Source organism: Trachypithecus francoisi, unplaced genomic scaffold (assembly GCF_009764315.1).
Source record: "Trachypithecus francoisi isolate TF-2019V2 unplaced genomic scaffold, Tfra_2.0 Lachesis_group1, whole genome shotgun sequence".
Classification (NCBI taxonomy): domain Eukaryota; kingdom Metazoa; phylum Chordata; class Mammalia; order Primates; family Cercopithecidae; genus Trachypithecus; species Trachypithecus francoisi.
The window spans coordinates 4818783-4835682 of NW_022681454.1; the positions used below are offsets into that span (position 1 = coordinate 4818783).

General features: G+C 55.3%; 1 protein-coding gene across 34 annotated transcripts in view; it reads left to right on the top strand.

Moving 5' to 3' along the window:
* The window catches only part of ABLIM2 (actin binding LIM protein family member 2), a 200200-nt gene that overhangs the window by 93100 nt on the left and 90200 nt on the right, over window positions 1-16900 (top strand). For all 34 annotated transcript variants that reach the window (XR_004437783.1, XM_033213643.1, XM_033213650.1 and 31 more), the window contains exons 7-8: window positions 3916-4003; window positions 14523-14581. Coding sequence is in view for 33 of the 34 variants with exons in the window: in XM_033213643.1 (XP_033069534.1) it covers window positions 3916-4003; window positions 14523-14581 (147 nt within the window). In the remaining variant the exon portion in view is untranslated. The remainder of the gene's footprint in view (window positions 1-3915; window positions 4004-14522; window positions 14582-16900) is intronic.

Here is a 16900-nt window from a genome sequence, read left to right on the forward strand (position 1 = left end):
ATGTTTTCTTCTAATCATTTTTCAGTGTTAGCCCTCCTATTTAGGTCTTTGCTTTGTTGGCATGTAATACACACAGAGGGGTGCATGAATTATATCTGTGCATCTTGATACATTTTAACAAACAACACACCCATGGAACCGGTCAAGAAGAGAACAGACCCAGTGCCCCAGGCTCCCCTGTGAGTCCCCAAGGGCTACGGACACTACCCTAGCCATGTAGATCACTTTGCCTGGTTTTGAACTTCCTCCACCTGGGGCCTGTTCTCTTGTGTCCAACTTCTTGGCTTGGATCAGTTCACCAGCATCCTCTGTGTTGTTCATTCAGGGCACGAGGGTGCAGGTGTGTTAGTTCACTCCTGTGATGTGTAACAGAATACCTGAAACTCCTGGGGAATTTATAAAGGAAAGGATGGATTTCCTACAGTGATGGAGGCTGCAAATCCGGGGTGGAGGAGGCACATCCTGTGGATGGTGGGAACTTTCTGCAGAGTCCCATGGTGACGGGCTGAGCGTGCTGGCTGGCTCAGAGCTTTCCTCCTGTCTTTGGAGCCACCCATCCCGCTCCCATGATGGCCCATTAATCCATGAATGGATCAGTCCATCCTGACAGCAGTGCCTTCATAGTCTGCTCCCCTCTTAAGGGCCCCCTCTGAATACTGCCACACTGGTGATTAGATTTCAACTTGAGTTTTGAAGGGGATGTTGGGAACAAGTGCTCGGTGCCACAAAGAAGAATTAGCACTGAGACAAAGGACAAAGGGTTTCTCAGCAAGGCAAATTTACTTCTGCAGAAGGGTGCATCTCATGTATGCAGCAATGGTGAGCACACACAGAACAAAGGAAATCAGGGTGTTTATTATCTCTAATGCAGCTTCTGCTTCTGTGTCTTTCCCCTATTGTCTAGGGTCAGACCACACAGTCTGAACTAGTCCCGACTGGCTAAACATTTAAACTTTCTTAGATAAGGTAAGCACGTAAGGGAGGTGAGAAGTGAGAGAAAGGGGGTCATTTACAGAGGGACTAGGAAAGTAACCTATTCCCTAATAAGGAAAGGAATGTGGACTGGGGTTTGTAGCAAGTTCAGGCGTGCCCAGGCATATTCAGACAAGTTGGGGCACAGCAAAGGCAAGGGGGTATTTGGAATTATAGTACAAAGAACAGGGAAACTGGCTAAGCTGTTTGAAGAGGGAACCTAACTGTTATCTAACAGGGACAAACATTCAAGCTGTAGCAGCGAGCATGTGAGGAGGGGGTCCATGCACCAGACCTGAGATCGGTACCAGGCTAGGGGTTGATCACCTGCCAGGCCTGGGCATGGGCTTAAGCTCTGCACTCGGGGGCCAGCCTCCTGGGCTATAACTGCAGCTCCACCACCTGCCGCTGTGTGAACTTGCTCACGCTCTTCCGCCTCTCTGTGCCTCTTGTGGTCAGTGAGAGTAATAATATACCCATAGCACTGCCACAAGGACTCGACAAGTTAATGTGTGTAACGAGATTCTTGGCATGAGCTGTGGAGACCATAACCACTGCTGCTGTGGAGGGCTCAAGCCTATTGTCTTGGAAACTGTCCCAGCAGGCTGGACGCGGTGGCTCACACCTGTAATCCCAGCACTTTGGGAGGTCAAGGTGGGCAGATCACAAGGTCAAGAGATCGAGACCATCCTTGCCAACATGGTGAAACCCTGTCTCTACTAAAAATACAAAAATTAGCTGGTCATTGTGGTGTGTGCCTGTAGTCCCAGCTACTCAGGAGGCTGAGGCAGGAGAATCACTTGAACCCAGGAGGCGGAGGTTGCAGTGAGCCGAGATCGTGCCTCTGCACTCCAGCCTGGTGACAGAGGGAGACTCTGTCTCAAAAAAAAAAAAGAAAGAAAGAAAGAAAGAAACTGTCCCAGCAGTGTTCTCTCTTGATTCACATGTGGACGTGCCGTGTAGACATGCCATGGAGACAGCAGGGTTTATTTGCCCTGCAGGGTTGCTTTCTGTCCCCTGTGGCTATCACAGAACTCCTGCTGTTAGAGGAAGTCAGTGTGAAGTTGGGGCACCTGGGTTAAGCAGGCGTGAGGACAGGTCACAGGCCACAAAATCAGGAATACTCATTATGAATGCAGTGAGCCAGCAGTTGACAACTGTGACGTTGATACCTGGTGACTTTTATTTTTAAAACTGCAAAGCTGTCTCAATCTCTGATTTATACTTAAGAGTGCTACTCAGACCAGGCCGGGTACGGTGACTCACGCCTGTAATCCTGGCAGTTTGGGAAGCTGAGGAGGATGGATCAGGAGATCGAGGCTATCCTGGCTAACACAGTGAAACCCTGTCTCTACTAAAAATACAAAAAATTAGCTGGGCGTGGTGGCGGGTGCCTGTAGTCCCAGCTACTCAGGAGGCTGAGGCAGGAGAATGGCGTGAACCCGGGAGGCGGAGCTTGCAGTGATCCGAGATCACGCCACTGCACTCCAGCCTGGGCAACAGAGCAAGACTCCGTCTCCAAAAAACAAATAAAAAGAGTGCTACTCAGACCACTGGACGTTTGAATAATTGTGATCAGCGAAATGATCATTTCACCCACATTCTGGGGCCAGATGCTGTGGCATGACCTTCTGTCCAGAGAGATCCCTGCACCTGGTGCTCCCTGACATGGCCCAGGTGCCAGGCCCTGCGCTTGAGAGGCTGGCCGTCTAGTGGGGAAGAATACACGCAAGTAATCCCCAAACAGTGTGGAAATGGGGCTGTGAACACCCAAATTAGGGAAGCGTTCAGGGAAAGTTCCCGAGAGGAAGTGGCATTTGGGATGAGAGAGCAGTCAGGGCGGCAGGGGTGGGAGAGTGGGAGGGCTGCTCCAGTGGAGGGGGCAGCTGGTGCCGAGGCCCGGGCCCTGGAGGGCAGACAGGACTGAAGTCGACCTCCTCACCTGCAGGAAGGGCCCCTTTGCTGGAAGACTCATGGCCTTATCACCTGGCCGGGAGTTTGGCAGAGGAGGCCACACCAGGCTCTGCGCAGGAGAAAACCTGCTCTGGGGCTCTTACTCCCAATACACAGGGGCTGTTTTCATCTAGGGAAGGCACAGGACAGGGAAAACTGGATGCTCAAAATGATATTTCAGCCCTTTACTTACTGATTCAGGAAACTGGTTGTTACAAATTCAAATGTAGGTAGGGATTAGGAAACTTCTTCCCGTTTTAGGAAAGACTGAGCCATGGGGATTTAGCATCCGCATTTAGCAACAGGCTGCACCCACCATGCCCTCGGGGTAGGAAGTGTGCGCTGGAATGTGGGGGTGAAGGCAGCATTTTGGGGTGGGTTTTTTTTTTTCCTCTAGGCAAAAATAAGCCAAATCAGGCAATGTAATTTGTTTGGGTTATTTCAGTATTAGCATTTGTAATCTAATTTAATAAATTTCAAGAATGATAAAAACAAAATGCTCGTTGAACATACTGAGCAATACAGAGATATGAAAAGGAAAGTATTCATCCTTTTTCACCCCATTCCCCTAATTCCTGCACCTGGGGAAATCGTGTTATCTTTCCCTCCCCTCTCTCTCCCCTTTTCTTCCTCCTCCTCCTGCCCCTCCGGCTCCCTCTGGAGATACCAAGGCCCCTCTGTGGAGGCCGCCTCGTGGAGGAGGCAGACCCCTCCTAGACTACCGCGGCAGGGAGCTGCACACTGGGCTCCTGCAGCCTGGGCAAGTGCAGCCAAGTCCCCCCCTGCCTCCCCACAGGGCACCTTGGACAGCCTGGGGCACCCCCTGGGTCTGGGCTCTGCCCAGGGGTCTGGGGTCCCAATGGTGGGGGCTGGCCCTTCCAGTATCCCCTGAGTACCTGTGCGCAGAGTGTGCTGTGTCCATGCCGGGCACTGTGACCCAGCTGACCTTTCTGGCTTTAGTAGAAACACTGCTTTGTGCTTTTTTTACAGGCCGGGGAGAAGCACTACCACCCTTCCTGCGCGCTATGTGTCCGGTGCGGCCAGATGTTTGCAGAAGGCGAAGAGATGTATCTTCAAGGTACAAATTAAATTGTGTTGTTTGGTCCCTAGAGCAAGGAACCACACTGGGCGAGGTCCACACCACATGCTGGGTGTGAATGGGTTGGTTACAGCGGCATCTCGCTAGGTCACGAACAGCCCAGCCACAGCAGGGAGCCGGCAGGGCAGGGTGAGGGCATGTGCCAGGCCAGCCTCCTCAGCCTGCCTTGTCTGTCCAACGATCTCAGCGAGCCTGAGACCAGCAAGAAAGGAAAAGGACCAAGCCAAAGACTAGCACCCAGAAGTGCCAGCTATTTGGCTCCAGGTAGCAAAGCTTAAACAAATACAGCCTGTTCACATCCATCGCCACCTTAGGCCCCTTCTTTTTTTTTTTTGAGACGGAGTCTCGCTCTGCCGCCCGGGCTGGAGTGCTGTGGCCAGATCTCAGCTCACTGCAAGCTCCGCCTCCCGGGTTCACACCATTCTCCTGCCTCAGCCTCCCGAGTAGCTAGGACTACAGGCGCCCGCCACCTCGCCCGGCTAATTTTTTTTGTGTGTTTTTTAGTAGAGACGGGGTTTCACCATGTTAGCCAGGATGGTCTCGATCTCCTGACCTCGTGATCCACCCGTCTCGGCCTCCCAAAGTGCTGGGATTACAGGCTTGAGCCACCGCGCCCGGCCCTTAGGCCCCTTCTAGACAGCCACCCCAGCTCAGGGAGTCCAAGTTAAGAGTTTTAGGTGTTTCCTGCCCCAGCCACCCCAGCCTGCTGCAACCCCTCTGTCCACAAAGGAGGTTGGTAACGAGGTACTGAGGGCCACTGGCAGCAGCTGAGGCTTTCTTCCGGGAGCAAGGGAAGAGCCAGCCCCACAGAGCATTGGTGAAAGGAGGGTTTGGAGGAAAACGTAGCACACTTCTAACGGGCCCCATGGGAAATGCCCCAAACCCACTCACCATTAAAAAATCACTGTCGGCCGGGCGTGGTGGCTCAAGCCTGTAATCCCAGCACTTTGGGAGGCCGAGACGGGCGGATCATGAGGTCAGGAGATCGAGACCATCCTGGCTAACACGGTGAAACCCCATCTCTGCTAAAAAATACAAAAAAATAGCTGGGTGAGATGGCGGACGCCTGTAGTCCCAGCTACTCGGGAGGCTGAGGCAGGAGAATGGCGTAAACCCGGGAGGCGGAGCTTGCAGTGAGCTGAGATCCGGCCACAGTACTCCAGCCCGGGCGACAGAGCGAGACTCCACCTCAAAAAAAAAAAAAAAAAAAATCACTGTCATCACAAAGGCGGGGTGTCCTATGGGCTGTCAGACCTGAAGAAAGAGCGAGACTTGAGGACTGGTCGTCTCTCCTCCTCCCAGATTAACCCTTTTTAGCTCATAGCTTCTCATTTTCACAATTAAATTAACCTTCTGATGGTAGCATTCAGCTACCCTTTATTCCTTCACAATGTAGGTATCCAGTGGCAGGGGAGGAGGGAGCCAATGACTCCTAGAAGGGGAAGAAACATAATTTTCTACCTTTTATAGTTCTTAGTTGGGACAGATCCTGTAACAAAAGACAGATTAATAAGATAAGGATGAACAGAAGCTTATTAACACATGCATCTTGTGTATGTGCAAAGGTAGCCCAGAGAAATGAGGACATGCAGGGGCAGATCTCCAAGAGGCAGTTTTGGGTTTTTTGGTTTGTTTTTGTGGTTTTCTTGTCTTGTCTTTTTTTTTTTTTTGAAATGGAGTATTGCTCTGTTGCCCAGGCTGGAGTGCAGTGGCAAGATCTTGGCTCACTGCAACCTCCGCCTCTTGGGTTCAAGCAATTCTCCTGCCTCAGCCTTCCAAGTAGCTGGGACTACAGACATATATCACCACACCCAGCTAATTTTTGTTTGTATTTTTAGTAGAGATGGGGTTTCACCATGTTGATCAGACTAGTCTCGAACTCCTGACCTCAGGCGATCTGCCCACCTTGGCCTCCCAAAGTGCTGAAATTACAGGTGTAATCCACCGCACCCAGCCGTCAGAGGCAGTTTTGACCTCAGTCTGAAACAACAGCTTTCCCTACAACGAAGAAGGAAGGGTGTGGGGAGGCACAGTTATGTTGAGTGGGGGGGGATGGGGGGCACCTTAGGCAAGGGGGAGGTATGCTGTGTGCCTTCTCCACTGAGAAGAGACCTGGGGACTTCGGGTCATCCTCATCTTCCTGGTGCAAAGAGGAGACACCCTTAGAGTTGGAGGTTTCTTTTGGAGATCTCAATTCCCCTTATAAAATGGTCACTTCTACTTGGTTTTCAATGCTTTTCTGAGTCTGCTGTTTCCCTCGGTAATCAACTCAAAATAACCCTTATGCCAAAGGGGCATGTTAGGGGTGGCACATTCTGGCCTGCTAGTCCTGTTGGGGTGGCATGTTCTGAGCCCCATCACTCTTCTTGCAGAGAGGCTCCTAGAGTTATACTTGTCACTCCGACCACCCCGCTATGTATTGCTTATTCATTCCCTGAGCCCTCCCTGCTAAAGAAAATTATTCTGGCACTCATTAAAACCGGTAAGGAAGACTCTTCCCAACAGGAGTCAGGACCATTGCAATGGACGAGAGAGGGGGTGAGATTCTGAGTACAGCAGACAGTGGGGATCGCAGCCAATGAGAAGGGTTGGGGCGGTGGGTGGAAAGTCGCTCGAGGTCCTGGGCTTCTTGCTGAACTGGCCCCACGAGATGCTTGCCGAAGACAGGCTGAGGACTGAGACATCAAAGAAGGGATGAGGAACTCAATCAGAAGTGGAGGGAGATTAGGCTTCCAGGCTGGGGAATTCCTGCCAAACTGATTTTGCAGGATTCTCGCAGAAACTGGGCCAGGCAGGCCTGAGACTGGATGGGTTGGGAGGGTGATGGTGGAGACCTGGGCAAAGGTCGAGGCCTAATTGAGAAGAGGGTTCAGAGGAGTCTGACCCAAAGGCCTGGCCCGGGGAGCACTGGTGGGACAGGGCTGTGTGCTGGAGTGCGGCCCCCAAGCCTGATGATGGATGGGATGGGGCAGAGGGGCCCTGGCGAGGATGGGTCTGGTATTGAGGCTTCATCTCTTTAGCCACAGCTCCCTTTTGAAGATTCTCCATCTCTAGTGCTCCCAGAAGCCAGCTGGGCCGGGCCAGGTTGGGGAGAGCTGCTGTCAGAGCGTCTGCCGGGCAGGTGCCTGCAGGCTGTTGAATGACCTCATGCAGCCATCCTCACAGGGCCGTGGGTCACACAGACCTCCCTTTCTCAGGCAGAACCCAGCGGGGTGATGTCAGGCAGGACAGCCTCGTCCCCAGTGTCACTTGTTCCTTGAGTCCCTTGAGTCTCTGCTCAAGAGCCCATCAAAGGGTCCTTTGGGACCGTCCCAGCAGTGCCAGGCTGTCTGGGCCGGGGGCTTGCTCTGCGTGGGGCTTGGCCCCCACAGCAAAGAGCACCCTTAGACAGTGGGGCCCGGTGGACGCTGAGCACAATGGCCTTGGGTTGGCAGCTCGGGGACACAAGTTCACATCAAGGGTAACCTCATCTCAGGAACAAAGACGCCCTTCAGGACGGGCCTGAGGCCGGCCCCCACTTCTGCTGTGAGGTTCTGTGGGGTGTCAAACCCAGGCCCATCCCCTCTCCTAACTTGGATTTCTCAGTCTGAACGATGACAGGTCTGACCAGCTGTGTGGCTTTGAGACTCTGCTCCCTGGCACAGGCCTCCTTGGGGCCCCCACCCTGCCTGGTCATCCCGAGACCCTCTGTGCAGCCTCCAGGGATGTCGCGGCTCTGTGCAGATGTTATTTGGCTGGCAAATCCTGCTGCAATAAAAGCTCTGAAAAGCATGGGCCCCAGCAACCCCCACGGTCTCTGGGGCGATGAGGCAGGCCAGCCCCCACAATCCACCACCGCTCCTGCCGTGGACTTTCCCGTAAACATGGGGTGGGGCGTTAGATCCCGCTAATTGTGGAGATGCCCATATTAAAATAATGAGATACTCCTTTTTCCCACTGGGATAAAAAGATAAAAAGGAAGCGTGAGCCCCATGTTGGTAAGAAGTCAAGGACACAGGCTTCTTATGCAGCTAGTAGGGGTGAAAATTGGGAAATTGCCAGAAAAATCTCAAGAGCCCTAAACATGACCCCACTCTTTGAGCCAAGACTCCATTTCCAGGAAGTATGTGCCAGTTGTGTGCAATAGAGCCCTTACAATGTTATTTAGAAATAAATAAAATGTTAGAAAGATCAGGAGAGGAGGCCAGGTGCAGTGGCTCATGCCTGTAATTCCAGCACTTTGGGAGGCTGAGGTGGATGGGTCACCTGAGGTCAGAAGTTCAGGACATGGTGAAACCCCGTATCTACTAAAATGGTGTGGGCCGGGCACAGCGGCTCACGCCTGTAATCCCAGCACTTTGGGAGGCCAAGGAGGGCAGATCACAAGGTCAGGAGATCGTGACCATCCTGGCTAACATGGTGAAACCCCATCTCTACTAAAAATAGAAAAAATTAGCCAGGCATGGTGGTGGGCGCCTGTAGTCAAAGCTACTCGGTAGGCTGAGGCAGGGACATGAACCTGGGAGGCAGAGCTTGCAGTAAGCCGAGATCCCATCACTCCACTCCAGCCTGGGCGACAGAGCGAGACTCCATCTCAAAAAAAAAAAAAAAAACAAACAGGCCGGGCGCGGTGGCTCAAGCCTGTAATCCCAGCACTTTGGGAGGCCAAGACGGGCGGATCACGAGGTCAGGAGATCGAAACCATCCTGGCTAACACGGTGAAACCCCGTCTCTACTAAAAAATATGAAAAACTAGCTGGGTGAGGTGGCGGGCGCCTGTAGTCCCAGCTACTCGGGAGGCTGAGGCAGGAGAATGGCGTGAACCCAGGGGGCGATGCTTGCAGTGAGCCAAGATCGTGCCACTGCACTCTAGCCTGGGCGACAGAGCGAGACTCTGTCTCAAAAAAAAAAAAAAAAAAAAAAAAAAAAAAAAGAAAGAAAGATCAGAGAGGAGTAGAGAGATAAAATTCTTATCTATCCATTTTGTATAGCCCTTAAAGTTGCATGTTTTGATATTTAATTAACTGAGGAAATGTTCAAGACATTTTTAAGCAAATATGTAGGATGTGAAATTGTGTCTGTGTTTTGTGTGTGGTGGCTCACACCTGTAATCCCAGCACTTTGGGAGGCCGAGGCAGGCAGATTGCTTGAGCCCAGGAATTCGAGACCAGCCTGGTCAACATAGTGAGACCCCATCTCTACAAAAATATGAAAAATTAGCTGCGTGTGGTGCTATGCGCCTTTAGTCCCAGTTACTTGGGAGGCTGAGGCAGGAGGATTGCTTGAGCCCAGGAGGTGGAGGCTGCAGTGAGCTGTGTTTGCACCACTGCGTGCAGGCTGGGTGACAGAGTGAGACCCTGTCTCAAAAAAAAAAAAAAGAAAGAAAGAAAGATTGTGTAAGTACACCGAACCCCTTCCATTTGTAGGTACACCTATACAAAAGGCAGCCAACAAAACCGGGTGATAGATTAGAAATGATTTTGATTTCGTTTACACTTTTTAAAAGATTTCTATAACTTTTAGGCCGGGCGCGGTGGCTCAAGCCTGTAATCCCAGCACTTTGGGAGGCCGAGACGGGTGGATCACGAGGTCAGGAGATCGAGACCATCCTGGCGAACACGGTGAAACCCCATCTCTACTAAAAATACAAAAACTAGCCGGGCGAGGTGGCGGGCGCCTGTAGTCCCAGCTACTCAGGAGGCTGAGGCAGGAGAAGGGTGTAAACCCGGGAGGCGGAGCTTGCAGTGAGCTGAGATCCGGCCACTGCACTCCAGCCTGGGCGACAGAGCGAGACTCCGTCTCAAAAAAAAAAAAAAAAAAAAGATTTCTATAACTTTTAATAAGAGACATCTATTACTTTTTTTTAAGACAGAGTCTCTCTTTGTTGCCCGGGCTGGAGTGCAGTGGTACAATCTTAGCTCACTGCAACCTCTGCCTCCTGGGTTCAAGCGATTCTCCTGCCTCAGCCTCCCAAATAGCTGGGATTACAGGCACCCACCACAACACCTGTCTAATTTTTGTATTTTTAATAGACACAGGGTTTCGCCATGTTAGTCAGGCTGGTCTTGAACTCCTGACCTCAGGTGATCCACCCACCTCGGCCTTCCAAAGTGCTGGGATTACAGGCGTGAAGCCACCTCACCTGGCCCTGTTACGTTTATGGCCGTATTTTTTTTTTTTAATTTATAAACAAGAAATGTTTTCTATGCACTCACACACGTAACCCAGTCACCATCTCTCAGAGCTCTGAGTTGCTGCTGTGTCCTCAGAAAGGAGCTGCCATGAAATCTACGTGACCCCAAGGGCTTTGCAGGCAGGAGATGGGATACGTTCCTTCATTGCACACACACTTTTCAGCGCCTACCATGTGCTAGCCTGTATGTCTCGTTTGTGGGATACACGAGTTGGCTGCAGCCTTCACCTTCGTGGGAGTGGCAGGTGAGAGATGGAGATGCAGCCATGCAACTAGCAGGGGTGTGTGAGCGCAGTGCCAGGCTATCGCAGGGGGTGGTGGGTCAGGCTGGGTGTGTGAGCGCGGTGCCAGCCCATCGCAGGGGGTAGCAGTTCAGGCTGGATGTGTGAGTGCGGTGCCAGCCCATGGCGAGGGTCGGCGGGTCAGGCTGGGTGTATGAACGCAGTGCCAGCCTATCGCACGGGATAGCAGTTCAGGCTGGGTGTGTGAGCGTGGTGCCAGCCCATCGCGAGGGTCGGCGGGTCAGGCTGGGTGTGTGAGTGCGGTGCCAGCCCATCGCGAGGGTCGGCGGGTCAGGCTGGGTGTGTGAGTGCAGTGCCAGGCTATCGCAGGGGGTGGCAGGTCAGGCTGGGTGTGTGAGTGCGGTGCCAGCCCATCGCGAGGGTCGGCGGGTCAGGCTGTGTGTGTGAGCGCGGTGCCAGCCCATCGCGAGGGTCGGCGGGTCAGGCTGTGTGTGTGAGCGCGGTGCCAGCCCATCGCGAGGGGCAGCGGGTCAGGCTGAGTGTGTGAGTGCGGTGCCAGCCCATTGCAGGGGGTGGCGGGTCAGGCTGGGTGTGTGAGTGCAGTGCCAGCCCATCGCAGGGGGTGGCGGGTCAGGCTGGGTGTGTGAGTGCGGTGCCAGCCCATTGCAGGGGACAGAGGGTCAGGCTGGGTGTGTGAGCGCAGTGCCAGCCTATCGCAGGGGGTAGCAGTTCAGGCTGGGTGTGTGAGGCGGTGCCAGCCCATCGCGAGGGGCGGCGGGTCAGGCTGGGTGTGTGAGTGCAGTGCCAGCCCATCGCGAGGGTTGGCGGGTCAGGCTGGGTGTGTGAGTGCGGTGCCAGCCCATTGCAGGGGGCAGAGGGTCAGGCTGGGTGTGTGAGCGCAGTGCCAGCCTATCGCAGGGGGTAGCATTTCAGGCTGGGTGTGTGAGTGCGGTGCCAGCCCATCGCGAGGGTCGGCGGGTCAGGCTGGGTGTGTGAGCGCAGTGCCAGGCTATCGCAGGGGGTGGCGGGTCAGGCTGGGTGTGTGAGTGTGGTGCCAGCCCATCGCGAGTTTCGGCGGGTCAGGCTGGGTGTGTGAGTGTGGTGCCAGCCTATCGCGAGGGTCGGCGGGTCATGCTGGGTGTGTGAGCGTGGTGCCAGCCCATCGCGAGGGGCGGCGGGTCAGGCTGGGTGTGTGTGCGCAGTGTCAGCCCATCGCAGGGGTCGGCGGATCAGGCTGGGTGTGTGAGTGCAGTGCCAGGCTATCGCAGGGGGTGGCGGGTCAGGCTGGGTGTGTGAGCGCGGTGCCAGCCCATCGCAGGGGGCGGCGGGTCAGGCTGTGTGTGTGAGCGCGGTGCCAGCCTATCGCAGGGGGTGGCAGTTCAGGCTAGGTGTGTGAGTGCGGTGCCAGCCCATCGCGAGGGTCGGCGGGTCAGGCTGGGTGTATGAGCGCAGTGCCAGCCTATCGCACGGGATAGCAGTTCAGGCTGGGTGTGTGAGTGTGGTGCCAGCCCATCGCGAGGGTCGGCGGGTCAGGCTGGGTGTGTGAGCGCAGTGCCAGCCCATCGCGAGGGTCGGCGGGTCAGGCTGGGTGTGTGAGCGCAGTGCCAGCCCATCGCGAGGGTCGGCGGGTCAGGCTGGGTGTGTGAGCGTGGTGCCAGCCCATGGCAGGAGGCGTCGGGTCAGGCTGGGTGTGTGAGCGCGGTGCCAGCCCATCACGAGGGTCGGCGGGTCAGGCTGGGTGTGTGAGTGCGGTGCCAGCCCATCGCGAGGGTCAGCGGGTCAGGCTGGGTGTGTGAGTGCGGTGCCAGCCATCGCGAGTTTCGGCGGGTCAGGCTGGGTGTGTGAGTGTGGTGCCAGCCTATCGCGAGGGTCGGCGGGTCATGCGGGGGTGTGAGCGTGGTGCCAGCCCATCGCGAGGGGCGGCGGGTCAGGATGGGTGTGTGGTGCGCAGTGTCAGCCATCGCAGGGGTCGGCGGATCAGGCTGGGTGTGTGAGTGCAGTGCAGGCTATCGCAGGGGGTGGCGGGTCAGGCTGGGTGTGTGAGCGGGTGCCAGCCCATCGCAGGGGGCGGAGGGTCAGGCTGGGTGTGTGAGCGCGGTGCCAGCCTATCGCAGGGGGTGGCAGTTCAGGCTAGGGTGTGAGTGCGGTGCCAGCCCATCGCGAGGGTCGGCGGGTCAGGCTGGGTGTATGAGCGCAGTGCCAGCCTATCGCAGGGATAGCAGTTCAGGCTGGGTGTGTGAGTGTGGTGCAGCCCATCGCGAGGGTCGGCGGGTCAGGGGTGTGTGAGCGCAGTGCCAGCCCATCGCGAGGGTCGGAGGGTCAGCTGGGTGTGTGAGCGGGTGCCAGCCCATGGCAGGAGGCGTCGGGTCAGGCTGGGTGTGTGAGCGCGGTGCCAGCCCATCACGAGGGTCGGCGGGTCAGGCTGGGTGTGTGAGTGCGGTGCCAGCCCATCGCGAGGGTCAGCGGGTCAGGCTGGGTGTGTGAGTGCGGTGCCAGCCCATCGCGAGGGTCGGCGGGTCAGGATGGGTGTTTGAGTGCGGTGCCAGCCCATCGCGAGGGTCGGCGGGTCAGGCTGGGTGTGTGAGTGCGGTGCCAGCCCATCGCAAGGGTTGGCGGGTCAGGCTGGGTGTGTGAGCGTGGTGCCAGCCCATGGCAGGAGGCGGCGGGTCAGGCTGGGTGTGTGAGTGCGGTGCCAGCCCATTGTGAGGGTCGGCGGGTCAGGCTGGGTGTGTGAGCGCGGTGCCAGCCCATCGCGAGGGTCGGCGGGTCAGGCTGGGTGTGTGAGCGTGGTGCCAGCCCATGGCAGGAGGCGTCGGGTCAGGCTGGGTGTGTGAGCGCGGTGCCAGCCCATCGCGAGGGTCAGCGGGTCAGGCTGGGTGTGTGAGCGCGGTGCCAGCCCATCGCGAGGGTCGGCGGGTCAGGCTGAGTGTGTGAGCGCGGTGCCAGCCCATCGCGAGGGTTGGCGGGTCAGGCTGGGTGTGTGAGCGCGGTGCCAGCCCATCGCAGGGGGCAGAAGGTCAGACTGAGGCTCAGGGAGGCCCCAGGAGGTGCAAGTGCCCCAGGTCCTGAAGGATGGGAAGGTGGGCAGAGAGAGCTGACATTCACTGAGTCCCCCATGCACGAGAAGGGTTGCACTAATGCAACTAACATTTATAGACAACAACTCACAAAGCACTTTTCTGATGCTTTATTACCTCTGCTTAATTTTATTAAATTCACCCAGTGACCTGACAAGGTAGAATTCGTATGAGCTCACTCTTAGGTGGAAAAAATAAAATAAAAAAGAAAACCAAAGACTTGGGGCAGTTTGAGGTTGAATTAGAAGAGACCAGAGTGCCAGAGATGTTGGGGGCGCTTGGTACTGAGTGACATTGTTGTGTTGATGGTAGTGGCTGTTGACATGGGTGGCTGGGCAGAGCTGACAGCTAGAGAAACTGAGGCACAAGAAGCCGCAGAGATTGAGTAAATTAGTGACAGGGTGGGGCCAGTGTTTGAGCCTTGTGCCCAGCTCCCACCAAACACACCTGTTCTTCACCCCATACCCTGAGGAGCAGGCCCACTTCCCAGCTGAAGTTTGCTCTTCCCACCTCTCAGTTTAGAGCCCTGCCCCCCAAGTCCTCCTCCCCAAGGCTGGCTCCCACCCAGGTTGCAGCCCCAGCTGTCTCTGCAGGTGGGCCCAGCCATTGCCCTCAACATGCAGGCAGTCAATCCTACATCCTAGCCAGGGACTTGAAACCCCTTCAAACACCCCCTTCTCGGAGAAGAATCTTCCACCTGCCCCCCAGGTTCCTCAAGACCCTACGCCTCCTCCTGTGGGAGCAGTTGTGCACAGCAGCCATTTCCCTGTTTATTTCCTGCCTCCATCCCACAACTGGGCTGTGAGCCCCTGGGGGCGGGCACTGGGATCTGGGTACCCACTGCCCGGCACTAACTCCAGCGCAGAGAGGATGCTCAGGGACGCTTGAAGGGTGGAGACCGAGTGCACGTCTGTGCATGGATCTGCTCCCTCTTCTGTGTTTCCACACAGGCCCCTGCAATGTGGGAAATAACTCTAATCATTTCTCTCTTGGGAATTTGTCAACAGGTTCCTCCATCTGGCACCCGGCATGTCGACAAGCAGCCAGAACTGAAGACAGAAACAAGGTTGGTGGCATTTACTGGTGTCTCTGATGTACTCTTCACTGCTCCTGCACAATCTTTGTACCATTAAGAGGACACTGACCAGGTTCTACAGGCTCGTTGTCCAGTCCCACAGGCTGCAGGATGGGGGCAACGAGGCTTAGGAGGTGGGGAGGGTAAACAGGTGGACAGGTGAGCAATAATACAGGGGGAACAAGGGCATCTTTGTTTTCTGTTGATATCACAGAATACCACAGGCTAGGTAATCTATTTAAAAATAAGTTGATTCGGCTCATGGTTCTGGAGGTGGGGAAATCCAGGAGCATGGTGCAGCATCTGGTGAGAGCTGTCCTGTGGCAGGAGGGGGAGACAGGGCCAGAGCTCGTGAACAAAGAGGAAAAAGGGGGTCAAACTCCCAAGATAACTAACCCACTCCCACAGTAATGGCATCAATCCATTCAGGAAGGCAGAGCCCTCATGAACAGTCACTTCCCAAAGGCCTCACCTCCAACACCGTCACAAGGGACACCAAGTTTCCAACACACAAATTTTGGAGTGCACACAGCAAAGAGGCATCTAAGAGCCTTTGTGGACTGTCCTGCTGACCTTTTCACTCACTTGATGAACTCCAATGGCCGTGAAAATTGGAGGACAACTACAGTGTTGGGGGCCCCAAACAGTCCCCAAGACCACCCTCACGTCTGTGAACCCCGAAACTCCGAGACAGGTCTCAGTTAATTTAGAAAGTTTATTTTGCCACAGTTGAGGATGTGCACCCGTGACACAGCCTCAGGAGGTCCTGACGACATGTGTCCAAGGTGGTCGGAGCACAGTTTGGTTTTATACATTTTAGGGAGACATGAGACGTCAATCAACATATGTAAGATGAACATTGGTTCAGTCTGAAAAGGCGGGACAGCTCGAAGCAAAGGCAGGATGACTCAAAGCATGGAGGGGCTTCCAGGTCCTAGGTAGATAGGAGACAAGTGATTGCATTCTTCGGAGTTCTGAAAGGAGGAATCAGATCTGCATTTATCTCAGTGAGCAGAGAAGTGACTTTGAATAGAATGGGAGGCAGGTTGGCCCCAAGCAGTTCCCAGCTGGACTTTTCCCTTTAGCTTAGTGATTTGGGGCAGGCCCCCTCTGCCTGGTGGTCTGGGACCCGAGGGTGTTCTATGGCCCCATCTGACTGGTGGTCCAGGACCTGAGGATACCCCTAAGGCCCACAGGTCAGGCCATGTCCTCATCCTGCTCCTGCTGTGGATCTCAGCAACCCCTGGCCTCCCATTTCCTTCCGAATGTGGGGTGTCCTGGAGGCCTCATCCAGTCCACCAAGCAGGCTACCTTGGGGGTCCTGAGTGACTCTGATGTCCTGTAGCGGCAGGTGTGGGCTCTTGTTTGAGCAGCTGTGCCTGCAGGGAACAGAGTGGGGCATTCAGAGTGTCTGATGGGGTTCAGGACAGCGTTCGCACGGAGGTCCGTCTGAGTGAAGCTACAGGATGCCCAGCATCCGGACTCCTCCTGGAAGGGCAGTTCCCCTGCTGGCCAGCAGAGCAGGCAGGGCTGGAGGCCTGCACAGGGGCAAGCAGGGGCCCTGGCTTCCCACCTGTGTCCCTGATGCTCTCCTAGCGGCTCTGCTTTGGGCAGGGGAGGGGCCCCAGGGGAAATCTACCCTTTTCTGCCTTCCACGGTGGCAGAAGAGTCATGCGATGAAATCCCGCTGTGAGCTTGGCCAGGATGGCAACAGCTAGCTGGCACATTGTGAATTTCGTCGTCCTCTCAAATGGTGGCTGCAGTCCATGATTCATTCTATAAGCTACCCCAAGGCTGCCCTGGGTCTCAGAGATGAGCAAGGCAGCAGCCCTTCCCTTAGCAAGCCACCGTGTGTGACTCTGAAGGGACCACAGCCGACACCATTTGTGAGATCCTTCCATGCCCACGGAAGGCCTGTGGAAGGGACCTGAGCGAGGGAGCCTCTCATGCCGAGGCCACCAGACCACACTGTGGCTTGCACGTGTGCATGGGGACACCACCCTGTCTCCTCATGATGCGGCTCCCATGAGTGGAGGAACACCAGGGTCTTCGTCTCAAGTTGAATTAGAAAAAACAGCGCAGACACACGTGGAGTAGTTTTAAGGAGTGGAGAGTTTAATGGGCAAGAAAGAAGAAAGAAGTTCCCTGGTACAGAGAAAGAGGCGGGGGGCCCCAAAGCCAAGAGAAGGAACCCCAAGTGGGGTGGACACCAGCCAGGCTCAACAGGGCTCAGGGGTTGGTTTGACCAGGCATGTCATTCACGTAGCCATGGAAGAGCTGGCCCTCCCACCATACCCTTTTAATACGCAA